Source organism: Eupeodes corollae, chromosome 2 (assembly GCF_945859685.1).
Source record: "Eupeodes corollae chromosome 2, idEupCoro1.1, whole genome shotgun sequence".
Classification (NCBI taxonomy): Eukaryota; Metazoa; Arthropoda; class Insecta; order Diptera; family Syrphidae; genus Eupeodes; species Eupeodes corollae.
The window spans coordinates 87,737,051-87,753,147 of record NC_079148.1 but is presented as its reverse complement, the minus strand read 5'-3'; the positions used below and the strand labels follow the sequence as shown (position 1 = coordinate 87,753,147).

At 27.0% G+C, this 16,097-nt stretch overlaps 1 protein-coding gene across 1 annotated transcript; it reads left to right on the top strand.

Moving 5' to 3' along the window:
* Positions 1–2,926: 2,926 nt before the first annotated feature.
* LOC129946352 (uncharacterized) lies at positions 2,927–4,146 on the top strand. Its single transcript, XM_056056499.1, has 3 exons — positions 2,927–3,086; positions 3,565–3,687; positions 3,758–4,146. Exons 2-3 carry the CDS (start codon positions 3,594–3,596, stop codon positions 4,006–4,008), a joined length of 345 nt encoding a protein of 114 aa, XP_055912474.1. The 5' UTR covers positions 2,927–3,086; positions 3,565–3,593; the 3' UTR covers positions 4,009–4,146.
* The last annotated feature ends 11,951 nt before the right edge of the window (positions 4,147–16,097 follow it).

The window sequence follows — 16,097 nt, the reverse complement described above, 5'->3', positions numbered from 1 at the left end:
AACAATTTAAGGTTTGCATATGATAAAGTTCTCATTTCTACAAAAGCTACACACATTTAAGAGATGTTAAGATGATAATTTCTTTGTGTACAAATTTATGGAATTCAAATTGAAAACTAGTCATGCAAATCACACGAAAGACGATATAACGCTGGACGAAGACAAAAATTGAGTACGTAGAATATTGCAAATATTTGGTTCAACTTAAATCATAAAGAAGTTAACAGACCCATCACAAACAACTGGAAACAATTCTGTAACCTTAAATACATTTATCAATTGGAATAAAGGGTAGAGAACTCTAACCTGCGGACTACAAACAAGCAACTTGACAGCTAAGGATTTGTTAAACCAAAATGTAAAGGAAAATTCGACAATACATACGAACAAGCCAAAGGGTACCAAATAAAGATATTCGCAATAGCACAGGAATTATTGACGTCATAAATAGAACAAAAAAGCTGGAACGGAGTTGCGCAGGTCACATGTCAGTCAGAATGAAAAATGTACAAAAATGACAACATAATGAAACCAGAGAATAAGAGACCAGCAGCAATGCGACCCAATAAAAGATGATGTGACAATCTATTCCATTTAAGTACAAATTGGTACAACGAATCCGAAAATAAATATATTATATACATGTTTTTGTTTGTATTTTTTTATTTAATACATTTCAGATTTATTTTTATCTTGATTGAGTTAAAAAAATTACCAAACTTTTCTAAAAATATTATGTTACATGAGTTACAAGTAAGAACCAAAAAAATTCGTTTTTAAACAAACCACTAGTGAATTTAAATATATTTTGAAAAGTCAGTAAAATGTATTATATAAAAGAATAAGATATTACAAAATAAACATCTAAACATCAAGATATATTTAACAAAAATCCGTATTAATTGTAGTATCACGTTAGTGCTAGGGTATTTAAAATTTGTCGGCCATAGCATTTAGCCTTGAATTGCCCCCTTGTATAGCAAAGCAACACGTAATATATGCTATGTACATAAACAATAAACAAAAAACAAAACAACATAGGAATTTTTTCGACCATATAAGAAAACAAATCAAAGATACATTTGTACTTCAAGAAGTAAACAACCCGGAGAAACAATAATACTAAAAATTTAAATTTTGCCATGTCATATATTGACTTCGATTTCCAAATACCTACGTCTGATTTTTTTTATTGGACTAGTTTAAATGCAGTATTTTTAAATAAATTCTGCAATAAATAAGCTCTAAATTTTGAATCATAAAAAAACTCGTTCGGTAAAATTTTCAACCAAATTAAAAACATATTTTTGGGTTTCTAATGAATAAATGCGTTATAGAAAAAATTGACATTTTAAAACTAGACACCTTCGTAGTTATTTAATCAGATTAAACCAAAACCACGAAGATGATATTCGCTCTAAGTGACTTAATGCACGTAATTTGTTGTTTTTGTTATTCTTTTTTTTTTTTAAATAAAAAATTCAAAGAAATTCCATTGACGTCAACCACAAATTTCTTTTAAAAATAATGAATAATACTTATATGAAAAAAAACGCCAAATTTTGAGTATAGATATTCTCATCAATTAGCCGGTGCCAGAAATCCGGCGAACTATTTCACAAAAAAAGTATTTAATTCCAGTATATCAAATATTGGTGAATTTTAAGTAGAAATTCAATAAAAACAAAAACAAATTAAGATTAATTAGTCTATTAAAATTAACATATCTTGAAATCCGTGAGAGATCAATAACACTTAGAAATGACACCTTATGTTTTTGCGAAGCTTCAATCTAAGAAACGTAAAAGCTTTGTCGCTTATCCGCATTCCAAAAGCTAAGACGCCAACAAAAACAAACAAAATGATATACCGTAGCTGAAGCTGGTAAACAAAAACAGCTGACGATGATTTGGACGGCCTTATTTACATAGAATGCTGTATGACCACGTGCTAACGAGCGCCAGAAACTCCCAAAAGCTTGGCGTAAGTCATTGTTCTGTCCAGGGCCGGACTTATCAATTAGTCACACATTTCAAAAAATAATGGCGTATATTTTTAAACATCTAAAGCCGACTTTAAATCATTTTTAATTTCGAAGTCGGCTCTAAAAATAAGTTTTAGAATGAGGGATGATATAAGATATGCTTTAACGCTGAAGTACTCGTCTAACTTTAAAAATTCAAAATACAAATGTTTTTTTGAAAATAAGAAGATGATTTTAAGCTTGTAAATCAACAACCAGGAAATCTGTCTTGGCTTGAATATGTGGTGCATGCACCAAGTTAATATTACCACGACCAAACGACACCAAAAAATATCAAATATTTTAACAAACTTCCATTCAGTGGACCGCTCCAACAAAAAGAATGTGGTTAATAGTGTTGGGCTACCATGTCGCAGTAAATCAGTTTAAAAATGTTTTAATGTTTAAAATCAGAATCAGAGCACATCATTGTTTTGGGTTAAAACCAAAAGCATTTGCTTTATTAAAAGGTATTGTACCTTTTAAGCTTTTCAGCTTCAAAACTGTAGTGATACAAGTACTCGATTTCTGGCAATTCGGTCTTAAGTTTTAGATTTGTAACCAAGACCCAAACGTAGAATAAAATTCTCCATCAATAGGCTTTTCTAAGGTATTTTCGCGACTTATAACATCTACTATAACCTACTCTGCAAAAAGGCGAGCCTTGAAATGTTTAAAAATCTTTGTCTTCTGAAAACATTTGCTTAATTGAAATTGTGTATAATATAAACGTACATACTCCGCCCCTGGACAAGGTGATGCTTTAATTAAGATACTTGACGTCAGAAATGTGTAGGCAATTTCCCAACTAGGGGGGATCTTCTCAATGGAATTTCGCCACCAATTAAGAGGTAAAGCCAATTAATCGTTTCACTGAGAGTCCGATAAACTGTGAGATTGTTTATAAGCGCTTACTTTTGTAATAAGTCGTATAGTCTCAAAAAGTATCTTACTGAAGACGTTTAAGAGTAAAGTTAATAATTAACAAATACAAAATAATCAAGCCATCTTGGTGCAACGGAAGAACACAGAAAGAAAACAACTATTTTTATAATTTAAAAAAGTAAATATTAAATGATATAACAATTGTTACAAACAAAGTTCTTAAGAATCTGAAATCAAAAGTGAAAGAGTGGATTTAAAGTGTATGAGGAAATAATTAAACATTTAAAAGGCTAAGACATTTTCGGAATTGATCAAACTGTGTATTAAAATTATTTAAAATTTTAAAGTTTATTTGTTTAAAAAGAATTTATTTTACGATTCCTTTAAGGAAAGGTCATTGATGGCCAAAATTAGAAGACATCAACTTGCAATAATTTGAAAATACATTCAAGACAAATGAAATATCCTCATAAACTTCTAATTTATTCAAAAATAATTTCGAAAAAATCAACACATTAATTGCAATATTTTTGGATTTAAAGCAATTGATTCTTTCGCTTTTGTTTATATCTTTTCAAATTTTGTTATTAAATATTATGCCTTAATATTCGTATTAAAGAAATTCGTAATAATTAAAAAATGTTTTATCGTTGCAGTTGCTCAACTAATTAAATCAAACATCGCCATGAATTCAGTCGTTATGATTTCAATTCTGTTGGTAGTTTGTATGGCAATTTCAGCTGATGCAAGGATAAGCGCTGGACTTTTCAGACATCCAGGTAAGTTAAAGGTTTTTTTTTGAAAAATCTTGAGAATACTATAAAGTTATGTTTATAATTTATTTTTTAGAACATCCTGGAAAGTGCCATCTTGGTGAAGGTGTAATAATGGAATCAGGTGAAGTTGTAAAGAAACACAAGGGCGAATGCAAAATGGTAACCTGCTATGAAAATGGTCATGCTTCAATAATGCATTGTGTTAACCAAAAGATGCGTGAAGGATGCACAGAGGGAAAAGTTTTATATCCTGAAGCATCATTTCCGGAATGTTGTAAACGAGAAATAACATGTAATACATTTTATTATTCTCCAACTTTCTAAATGACATCGTTATACAATAGATTTTTAAGAGGTTAATTATTATATTTATACTAAGAAATAAACAATACGACTGATATATTTATACAAAGCTTAGAAATAAGGACTTGAAAAATAAATAAAGATGTAAATTAAAGAAAATTAGAGTATTTTACGAAAATTAAGTTTTATTGATCAATCTTTTAGTGTAAAGAGTTTACCTCATTTTATGAGGCACAACAACTTTAGACCATCTTACTTAAAAATTTAGCCAATCCATGATTTCTGTTACGAAACTTTCAGACAGTGCATCTTTTGCTCATAATACACAATTTGATATAAACTCTTATAATATTTTTTTAAACATCTTATTAGTGAGCAATAATTAAATATCAATTTGATTTCAGAGTTCTGGCAAAATGTTCTTATTTCAGAGTTGTGACAAAATGTTTTTGTTTCAGAAAACACCTATAACTGATATAATGTTTCTGTATCCAGCAAGGGAGGATCAAGTCTTTTAATCAGCGGCGCGGCGGCGGGGGCGGGCGTGTTGGTCACACTAATGACGAGTTTTTGAAAACCGCCTACAAATGTTCTTTAATTTTTTGAAAGGAGGTTGAACAAATTTGCATAACATAGACTGTACCTTAACCTTTCATTTACATATTTCAAGAGCCAAAGTATTAGATAATTTTAGAACATTGTTGTCCAATAAGATATTTAATTTGGACGACTCCTTACCTTTGAAAGCATTCTAAGATTCCATCAGTATTCAAAATATGTCATATTTAAAAGGTAAAATGCAATAGGTTAGAGAGTTCTTCGTGAAATGCACAGAATTAAATGTTAGGTATTGTATTGAAACAAATTTTCCGGGAGTCTATTATTACTATCGTTTTGTTTTGCGTGAGCCTTTTGAAAATATTTTGATAAAACTAAAAAATTGTAGAGAGAAAAATGTATGGTTCTTGAATTTATAAGACAGGTTCAATTATAAGTATAAAATTTCTTTAAATATAAAAAATAAAAACAAATTAGTATTTATAAACCAATACGTTGGGATAACACTTTAGTGTGGCACTCACAAATTACACTTTGCAGAATCCTTTTTATTCAAGTTCTCGATGGATTCAAATCTTTTATATTAAATTAATATATATAAAACGTCTATAATGTTTTTTTTAATAGCGATTAGTTTGACGATAGTGTCGCTTTGCTGTTTTTGGGACATTTATACTCTTGAAATTCGTGCTTAAATCACAGAAAAAAATGTAATTCACAAAGTAAATTTTTTGAATTTTTAAGATCTAAGAAATTTTTGTAATTAATAGAAAATCAATTTTAAAAGAAAAAAAACACTTTAAGAAAGCCTTACACTAATTTGGTAAGTCAAAAAATAAAATTGAATGGATCTTATGAAAACTGCAGTTTTTCTGAGTTCTAAATTAATTTGTTTTAGAACTTAACTGGATAAGTTGTATGGCCTATATGACCCCCACTGGTTGAAGGAAGTTGATGAATTTGTGCAGCGCGTTTGTAATAGGTTTTGTTTGATATAGAATTTATATTTTTAGTTCCCAGTTATAATAGTTTATGAAGATGTTTTTTTAATGTTTATAAAATTGTTTTTTTCTCCATAAAAAATATTAATATGCTTAAAGTAAATATTCATGTTAAAAGTGATTTTTTTATATTATATCCTATATTATTTGCTAATTGCTTCATTGCATTGTTATCACTTGATATTTGCGATTATCTCAATCCATAGCTAGGGAAGTTTTCTTTTCTTCGTCTATTAAAATGTTGCCGTTTTCAACATTATAAAATATTTAAATGTTATGTATAGCAGCACAAACATTTGCAAAGGTAGCAATTTTTATCGGTTCCTAGCAACTCTTTCTTTCTCCCAAGAGAATTCTCCATCGACTTGAGGATTCCAAAAATGTATATTTAAGTCTTGAAATAAATTAATTTATAATTTCTCATATTCCTTTGCCTTTAAAAATACCGAGACAACCTCAATTAAATTTCTAGCTTTTACATGAATAAAAAAAATATCTTTCATTTAAATATTTCCATACAAATGAGGCGTGTGCAGATCTAACGTATCTAGCATTAATTGACTTTATTCTTTTTTATGATCACAGACCTTAAAAAAAAAACGATTAAAAGATTTTTGTTTCTAGTATCATTCTTTTGAAACTCGAAAACCTTGAAATGCACGACTGGATCGCTCGAGCTTGCTCCTTTATGCAAAGCGTATGTTAAAAAAAGTACCTTTATAAGATTTAAAAATATACCTGTAAAATAAGTGTGTCTTCAAAGATATAAATGCCGATTGTTTTGTCAAAAAAAACCTTACCTAATTTTAATTTTTGTTTGAAAATCGTTAGACCGGTTTTATTTAAATACATTTTTTCCATTTTTTCTTAAAAATATTTTTGTTATGCGGTTCATCATCATATACATACATATATTATTTCGTGTCTCCCTTTTTCGGCTCTCAAACGGAACTAATTTTAAGAAATAACGCTTCAAAACAAGACTATTTTCCGTAGACTATACGACTTGTGTTTTATTGAATATTAATTTATAATTTGTTGAAAAAACTTAACTTTTTATTATAATAAAAATATGAAATACTCGGAAAATATTATGTTAAACGAAATGGTTTGTGTATTTGAATGAACTTATCGAATACGCACCATTTTTTGTCGCTATGCTAGTTTCATTCCAAGAAACAACTCATCCTTTTACAACTCATCTCGGAAATGAAAAATATTTGTAAGCATACTTAAAAAAAACAATTGTTTGTGTGTTCAACTAGTTCGTTCAAAGCTTTTTCCTTTGGATAACTTTATTTTCATTTCATACTAGAAAAAATAAGATAGAAAATAAATTACCTGTAGATAAGAAAGAGGCACAACATGTAAAACATGTTACATTGTAAGGCGATCGCCTATTGGTTGTGTAGTTAGGGATGTGTCTAAAACGACTAAAGAATAGTTCACTGGCGTGCGGCTTTATGCAGATACAAAGATAGATAGAGACATGTTTATGATGATAATGAAGGAATATTATTGGTAGGTAGAAGGTACTTACTACAATCCAATCACATTCATTTTTTCCTACAATTATTCAGCGCAAAGTTTATCTTGTTGTTTAAAGTTTAAAAAAAATAAGGATACGAACAGGTACAAGAAATTGCTATTTATGGGTTGTTTACAGTCAGGCCATTGTGCGTTTTGGATTTTAGTTATGAAGTGATACGTAAGCAGTAGTTGAAGACGTTGTACCTAATACCTATATGGGTATAATGAGTAAAGGTTGAAAAAGTGGTTCTAATAGAAAATACATATACTCTTTCTGGCCCGTTTCTTTAACTTGTACTAAGTATGTATTCTTGTATATAGGCGAAGGCAAGTAAAATATGTGTGAAACAACCTTATTCTTAAAGAATAATATTTTTTTAAATCAAATATACAAAGGTACCAAGATAATTCTTGATAGACACTTTAAAATAGATTGTTGATTAAATATATCATATTCGTTAATCCGATGCAGTGGCTCTACACGGCAAACGTTTGTATTTACAATAGTTATAGTTACAAAAATACATAAATATGTACCAAATGCATTAATTTGGATAAAAAATAGAAATGTTATCAAAATTTTGTCAAAATAGTGCGCTTTTTCGGGCTCATGCATAGTGAGATGGGTTTAAAAAAAAAACATAGTTAAGATTCAAATTTTACCTGAAAAATAAGTTTTTCTTCAAAATTTAAAAACCATTTTATAATTCAAAAAACCCTTGATTTTTTATTTTTTTTTTATTTATGTTATGCTGTTGTCTAGTTATTGTATACGCTCTTAATTTGAATTTGGTACAAAAATATTGAACCGTTTTTGAGATATAGAATTTTGTAAAAAAAATTCAATATATTGTTTTAAATCCAAAACAAAATTGCACTTTTGATAATCAAATATTGTTAAGGCTATATAAGCGCTTGTTCAAAAAAAAATATTGAAATCGGTTCATAAGTTGCTGAGAAAATTAAAAAAAACAAAAAATGGTTCTAAGAGCGGTACCTTTCCGGAGCAATACAAAAACATTAAAAAAAAACTTACTAAAAGAAGCCAAGTTAAAAAATAAAATTTTAGGAAAAATTAAAAAAAAATCTATCGGTTTGTTTTTGAGAAAATTCGGATTCTCGTTTTTTTTAACCAAAGAAATTGTATGGGGGGCACTTTTAGTTTTGATCTTTACAAAAAATGGAAAATGAAGTAAAAATATGCTTACATATGGGTTGGATTGTCTGATTTACTCTTAATTTTCTTCCTTACCGTATTAATCATTTTTACTTTGTAACAAAACTAAATTGCAATTAATTTAAATGTATGTAATGTTCCTAATTACTCCAAAAAAATCTTGAATTTAACTTTAAAAAATGCACACTTTCAACCTGTTATGTAATGTTAACTGGAATCATTTGTTTAAGAACTGTGACTTTAATGCTATGTGCTATAAACTCTACTGTGTTCTCTTTAACTTTTTTTATGAGACCACACCATTGCTAAAACCGCGCAATATTTCAAAATCTACTTCATGGTTTGGCTGTTGCCTAAAAAACTTAAAAACTAACAGAAACAAGACCTCGATTAAATATAATACAATAAAAGCTGACAATGACTTGGTAATATACAATGAGCTAAGAAATATATTTATTGAATATTCAGATATTCTTTATAATGACTTTATTTTAAATACTGAAACCGACATAAAAAAAACAACCCAACAAATTTTTGGAGCTATGTTAATAGTAAGAGAAATTCTTACGGGTATCCAAACTGCATGTTTTTCAACAACGAACTTAGTCATGACTCTGAAAAAATTTCAAATAATGTTTGCCAATTATTTCAAAGATGCTTTCAAAGTAGCGAACTCCTGTCAAACGCCCGAGTCATTGGCCCTCTCACAAAATTTCCCTCATTTGAATTCAATTAGTCTTTGGATCTCTGAAGATGAAATCGTTCGCAAAGCTTCAAAACTTGACGTTTGTTATAGCCCTGGTCCAGATGGTGTACGTTCTTATATTTTGAAAAAATGCGCATGAGTCGAAAGTAAATTTTTACCAAGTTTTAGTATTGTTTTTTTAGAGTTTTATTTTTTGTAAAAAACCGTCAATTCGATTTTCTTCAAAATTCTATCGAATGTTGAAAACAATATTTTCTATAAGATAAAATTAGTTTGAAGCCAATATTTTATAGTTTTGAAAAGATATTTGAGTCGAAAATCAATTTTTACCAACTTTTGTTAAATTTTTTTTAGGTATTTAATTTTTTGTACAAAAACTATCAATTCGATTTTTTCAAAATTTTACTAAATGTTAACAACAATATTTTTTGAAAGATAAAAGTAGTTAAAAGCCAATCTCTACAATTTTTGAAAAGATATTTGAGTCGAAAATCAATTTTTACCAACTTTTATAAATTTTTTTTAAGGTTTTTATTTTTTGTAAAAAAACTGTCAATTCGATTTTTCTCAACATCTTTCAGAATGCTTAAAACAACATTTCTTATAAAATAAATAAGTTTGAAGTCTAACTTTCAAGTTTTTGAAAAGATATTTGAATCCATATTCAATTTTTACCAACTTTTGTTAATTTTTGTTCGGTTTTTAATTTTTTATAAGAAACTGTCAATTCGATTTTGTTCAAAATTTTACTGAATGTTGACAACAACATTTTTTCAAAGATAAAAGTAAATTAAAGCCAATATCTCAAAGTTTTGAAAAGATATTTGAGTCGAAAATCAATTTTTACCAACTTTTATTAATTTTTTTTTAATTTTTATTTTTTGTAAAAAAACTGTCAATTCGATTTTTCTCAACATCTTTCAGAATGCTTAAAACAATATTTCTTATAAGATAAAATAAGTTTGAAGTCTAACTTTCAAGTTTTTGAAAAGATATTTGAATCCATTTTCAATTTTTACCAACTTTTGTTAATTTTTGTTCGGTTTTTAATTTTTTATAAAAAAACTGTCAATTCGATTTTGTTCAAAATTTTACTGAATGTTACAACAATATTTTTTGAAAGATAAAAGTAAATTTAAGCCAATATCTCAAAGTTTTGAAAAGATATTTGAGTCGAAAATCAAGTTTTACCAACTTTTATTAATTTTTTTTTTAGGTTTTTATTTTTTGTAAAAAAAACTGTCTTTTCGATTTTCTTCAAAATTTTACTGAATGTTGAAAACAATATTTCTTATAAGAAAAAATTAGTTAGAAGCCTAAATTTTATGTTTTTGAAAAGATATTTGAATCGATATTTAATTTTTACGAACTTTGAGTAATGTTTTTTTTAGATTTTTATTTTTTATAAAAAAAACTGTCAATTCGATTTTTCTCAAAATTTTATCAGATTTCAAAAACATTATTCTCCGTTGCACAAAATTGTTTTGGAGATGAAATCATATGTTAGTCGTTAAATTTAGGAGGTGACAAATTTTTTTTCAGTTTTTTTGATTTAGAAAAAGAACTGTTAGATAGATTTTTTTTTTCAAAAAATATACTTCTTTGAGATCACGTTACAGTTTATTATGTAAAATTTAATTCAAGTCTCTAGCGTTTTTGGTTCGTAATTTATTTAGGGTTAACCAAAATTTTCACCTTTTTTTTAAACTGCTATGGTAAAAAAACCACCCACGCAATTTTCTTGAGAACCCTTTCTGCATCTTTCTGCCTTATTATCTGTATAACAAAATTTGTTTGAAGTCGATATCTCTTCTGGTTCTTGAGCTATGGACGACGAAAAAAACGTCGCGAACGTACGGACGTACGGACGTACGGACGTACGGACGTACGAACGTACGTACACACGCACGCACAGACATCTTTCTAAAAATCTTTTATTTCGACTCTAGGGACCTTGAAACGTTGAGAAATATCAAAATTTTCAATTTGACAAATCGGACCCATTACAATAACTTCCTATGGGAAGTTAAAAATGATCACTCCATTGCAAATATGTCTGTTATTTGTAAAGTCATATCGTTTAATTTTAAGTCTATAATTTGTGACAGTCAACATAGTTTTGTTCAAAATAAGTCAACAGTTACTAACCTCATTCATTTCAGTTCTTTTTGTTTGGATTCGTTTGAAAAACGAAAACAAGTTGACTGTGTTTTCACAGACTTCAGTAAGCCCTTTTATAAATTGTGCCATAAAACATTAACTTCCAAACTTAAATCCCAAGGCTCTTACGATTAATTTGTTAGTTGGGTTTCGTCGCACTTATGTAATAGATCATACAGTGTAGTTTTTTAGGAATGAGCGGTCATAATATTTGTATACCAACTCTGGCGTACCACAAGGTAGCCACTTAGGACCTTTACTGTTTATTTTGTACGTTAACGAATTACCTTCTACTATAAAACACTCATCTGCTTTAATTTACGCTGATGACATTAAAATGTTCTAACGTATTGACTCACTTGACGACTGTTTACTCCTACAAGATGATCTAAATAGTTTTCGCGAATGGTATTTTATGAATAAGCTTTTACCAAACATAGACAAATGTAAATCAATGTGTTTTACATGCAAACAAAATTTTTTGACTTTCAATTATAAATTAGACTCTTCTTATTTCACTAAACTCTCTACTTTCTCTGACCAAGGTTTTATTCTTGACTCAAAATTAACTTCTACAAATCATCATGACTATTATTAAAAATGCAAATAAGACACTCGGATTTATAAAACGGTTTTCACATGATTTAAGGGTCGCGAAAATCATGTGAAAACCTTCTTATTCTTAAACTTCTTTATATATCATTTGTAAGACCAATATTGAAATATGGCTGCATTATATGCCCGAATAGACGAAACTTTGGAAAGTCGTTAAATATAAAAATTATTTGAATGCCCCTAAATTCTTAAACTTAAGTAGTTTTGTTTGAATTGTATCAAAGAGAAGAAATTCAAAAATATAACACGCCAGCCAGTAGATTCATATTAAATCACATCTTAAAACTTCAAAACAACAAAAAAAAATGAAACAAATAAATGTTCAATATTTGTTAGTAAATCAACTAATATAGCATTTTCGTTTTTATTTATATAATTTTATTCAATATAATAAATGTATATTAAATTTCTTTCATTTAGCTTAAATAACTTTAAAGTTATTCGTAACTTTTCCATATTACACGTACGTTAACAAATAAAACAAAAACCTTGAGTAATAAATAAAACAAAATTAATTATTTTATGTATTGTGTACATAAAAATACAGTAAAATCTCTATTTTTTTTGTTTTTATTTCAATAATATATTCATATTAATTATGTTGTATTCACCACAGTAATAATAATATAATAGTTTAAATAAATTTGTTAAATCTGTAACTTGGTAGTTATTTTGTATAATAAATGTTTTCCCCTCTTTAAACTGTTAAGGTTTTATAGCAATTGCAATTTTATCTGTTAAATGCGTGTTTTATTAAATATATTCTCTAGAATAGAAGTTACGTAGAAAAATTCTATTTCATTCGGTTGTGGTAAGAATTTGTTAATTTATGTTTTTTTTGTTATTGTGAATGTATGAAAGGAAAAAATGAACATATTAATTTCTCTAATATTGGCTATTAAAAAAAATTAATATAATGTTTGTTTTTAAGAATAATGTGTTTCGTTTTCGTAAAAAAGCTATAATTTTGCTTTTTATTTACATATTAATATAATCTCTTTAATTTAATTCTATTGTTAATATTCAAATTGAATTGTTTCTTAGTAAAATAGTTTTTTTCGTCTGGTGTGTTTTTTTTCTCTTCTTTTTTATCGTTAAGTATTTTACATTTATTTTTTATCTTAATGGTCTAAACCTATCTTGAATAATGATTAAACATATATTTGTTTATGCAATTGAAGTTTTTACATGCCTACATTTAATAGGTATTTAAATAGATTTCAGTCATATGCACCGTTCTGGTTTTTAAATGCATTTTCAATCAAAAACTGTAATATTTGATTACAATAATTAATTACAAAATAAATGTATATAAACTAAGAGCACCATTGCTTTACAAAAACATAAATCATAACTAGTTATTACTTGAAATAAAAGCTTATTATTTTATCTATCTAACTTAACTATATTACTCTGTTAATTACTATTTCTTTTTTTTCTTCATATTTACACATCTTCTTTTTGAGAAATTGTACACTTAACTGACAACGTGACACACAATTTGGTGGATTTACCAATTTTTATATACATTTTCTTAGTTGCTTTTTACATTTATAATATATTTTATTTCATTTAAACAAAATAAAAAAAATATTTAAAATATAACAGAGGTGTTAGTTATTATACTAACTCGAGTGTTTAGCTAATTTTACAATTAAGATAATTTGAAATTTGGGGTTGGTGAATCATACCCTTATACAAAATTTAGATTTTTTAAATTCAAAATATTGAAAATTTTCTAATATTCTTTTTTTAAGTATTTCTCAAATAGGAATTATTTATTTGGTGAAATTTAGATGCAAAATTTATATTTTAGGTATGAACAATTTAGGATTAAGAAATTATACTTTTTACATAAAAGCTCTAGAGGTTTTTAAAACTTGGTTTGAAGGAAATAGGACAGTAAAAAATAGTTTTAACTTATGAACATTTTATAAAATAAAATAAAATTTTTATTTGTAAAATGCAAAAAAATTAACGCAATCTCTGGAATTTTATTCTTCGTGATTCAAACAATAAATTTGATGGAATTTTCAAAAGTGTTTATTAATTTTAAAAATGCCGTCATTTTTGTTACATTAAAACGAATCCATAATTTTAATGTAATGCGTATAATGAAGTGTAAGAAGCTTCAGGTATAGTAGGACTTCTTTTATTACTAATATTAAACTTTAAATAAAAATTAAAGAAAATAAAACACATAAATCTTTTATTACCTTTATTTTGGAAAAAAAAATGTTTGTAAAATTTTTACCAGGGTTGCAAAGATTTTCAAAAAAATTACGTGACAATTGACAAATTTTAACGATCAAAAGTTTCGTCTGTAATTTTTTTACGCTAAGTCTTTAAATTTATAATTAAAAGAAAAAATCAGATGGAACTTCCTGGCAATTCTATTGAAATAGGCGAGGAGCCTTGAAAAAAGCTGTAACACGTGCACAATATATTAATTTTATAAATGCTTCTGTACACAGATGTTCAACAATATTAACTGTTTAGTTAGTTTATTAAAAAATGATGTTTTCATTGTTTCAGGTTCTTAGAATAATGTTTAGAAATCTTTTTTCTATTTCAATTTGAAATGTGTGGACATTTTCGATGACTTCTTACAATTGTAAACTTTTTGTCGGTAGAAAACAATATCAGAGTATCGGAATATCGAAATTATAAAAAAAGACATAATAAATAATTCTTTTTCTTATTTTTTAAAATAATGAATGCACTGTTGAAAAAATCGTTTACAAAAATATATATTTTGAAAAAAAAACATACGACTTTAATATTTCGTTTGTTTCCTATTAATTTCAAAATGTTTTTTTTTAATTATTATGTTTAAAATTGAGTTTATTGAAAATCATTTTATATATTATACATAATGTACACAGGTATGAACTTAGATCTTATTTTTGATTTTATTGCAAAATTGTTTTATTTTATTTTTTGTTTTCATGAAAGCATTTAGTTTTCATATATACATTTATTATGATTTAACTTTATTTAATATTATAATTCAAGGCATTTGATCTCAGACTTCCTAGTGTTAAATAATCCATGAATTTTAATCATTTCACCTTTTTGTTTTACTATTTGAAGTTCATCACACAATAAAAAAAAAAATACGAGTTTTAACAGGAAAAAATCAATCTAAATAAAAGAAAATGTGTTAAACTAAAATATTTGTATCATATTTGAAAAGTCAAAGTAAATTCTACTTTAAATACGAAAGAAAGCTTCATGCCTAAATAAAGGTTTAAGTTGGAAACTTTTTTAATGTTATCTTGCTATTATATAAATAAATAAAATCTAAAAAAAAAAGACCGACGAACATTTTCTGGGCACGTTTTTGAAATTTTGTATTTTTTATTTTTGTGACTGGTTTCAGGTTTCAGTTTGTGGAGTTTGACAAAACTCTCTAGTCTTCCTAGCACTTCCTTTATAGTAGAATTTTGTTGAACTTAATCACAACTGTCCCATAATTTGTACCTACCCAACTGACAAGATGTCAAAAGTTAGTACCTAACATAAGGTTAAATATGGTGTATATTCTCTTAGTTATTAAAAACAAGATTTGGTTAGTAATACACATTGGTAGCATTCACAAAGCTAGTGGCTACGTAGTCAAGGGATTCTGATTGGCAGAATCTAGCAACTAAGTAGTTGAAATTTCCCCTTCGACTACAAAGTTAGTTTTGACGTTTCACAATCAGCTGCTCCGTAAGGAGACAAGAATTCAAAATGAAATGAATCTTTCGGTATTTAAATACAAATATAAATCAATCGTGTTATATCTTCTATTTGGTTTTATTGAATTTAAAAAGAAAAAGAACTATTTGAAGTTCTGAAAACACAAATGTTTCTTATTTTATATATTTTTATTTGACTATGCAGCCACTAGCTTTGTGAATGCGCCTATTGACTGAACTGAAATTGAAGTTTTAATACTCATTGAAAATTTAATTTTTAGTTGCAGTTGAATTGATTGAAGGGAGAATTAAATTGCATTCATTGAACAAATTAATGAAGTTCAATTTAATTTTCATAATTCAAAATTTGGAAATTTGAAATTTGGATTGTTGATCTTGCTCTTTTCTTCATATCCTTTGCTTTTTGTTTAAGTACTAACTAGACAATTTGGAAATGTTATATTTGATACTTAAAAACGAAAAACGATTGGTTTTTGAAATACCAATCTGTAAAAATATGTGAATATTTTTGTATTCGATTTAGTTGAAATAATAATAGAGCTTTAGTGTAATTTAACTCATGCCCATAGGCGGCAATTATTGTTCTCATTAAAACATAATCGAAACTAATTGGAGGCATTAAGAAGTTTTGATAAAATTGAAGTTTTTTTCTTTTGAAA

Coding starts and splice junctions, on each gene's coding strand:
- LOC129946352 (XM_056056499.1), top strand. CDS start 3,594: ATGAATTCAGTCGTTATGATTTCAATTCTGTTGGTAGTTTGTATGGCA. Junction 3,688..3,757: donor TGGACTTTTCAGACATCCAG/GTAAGTTAAAGG, acceptor TTTATTTTTTAG/AACATCCTGGAAAGTGCCAT.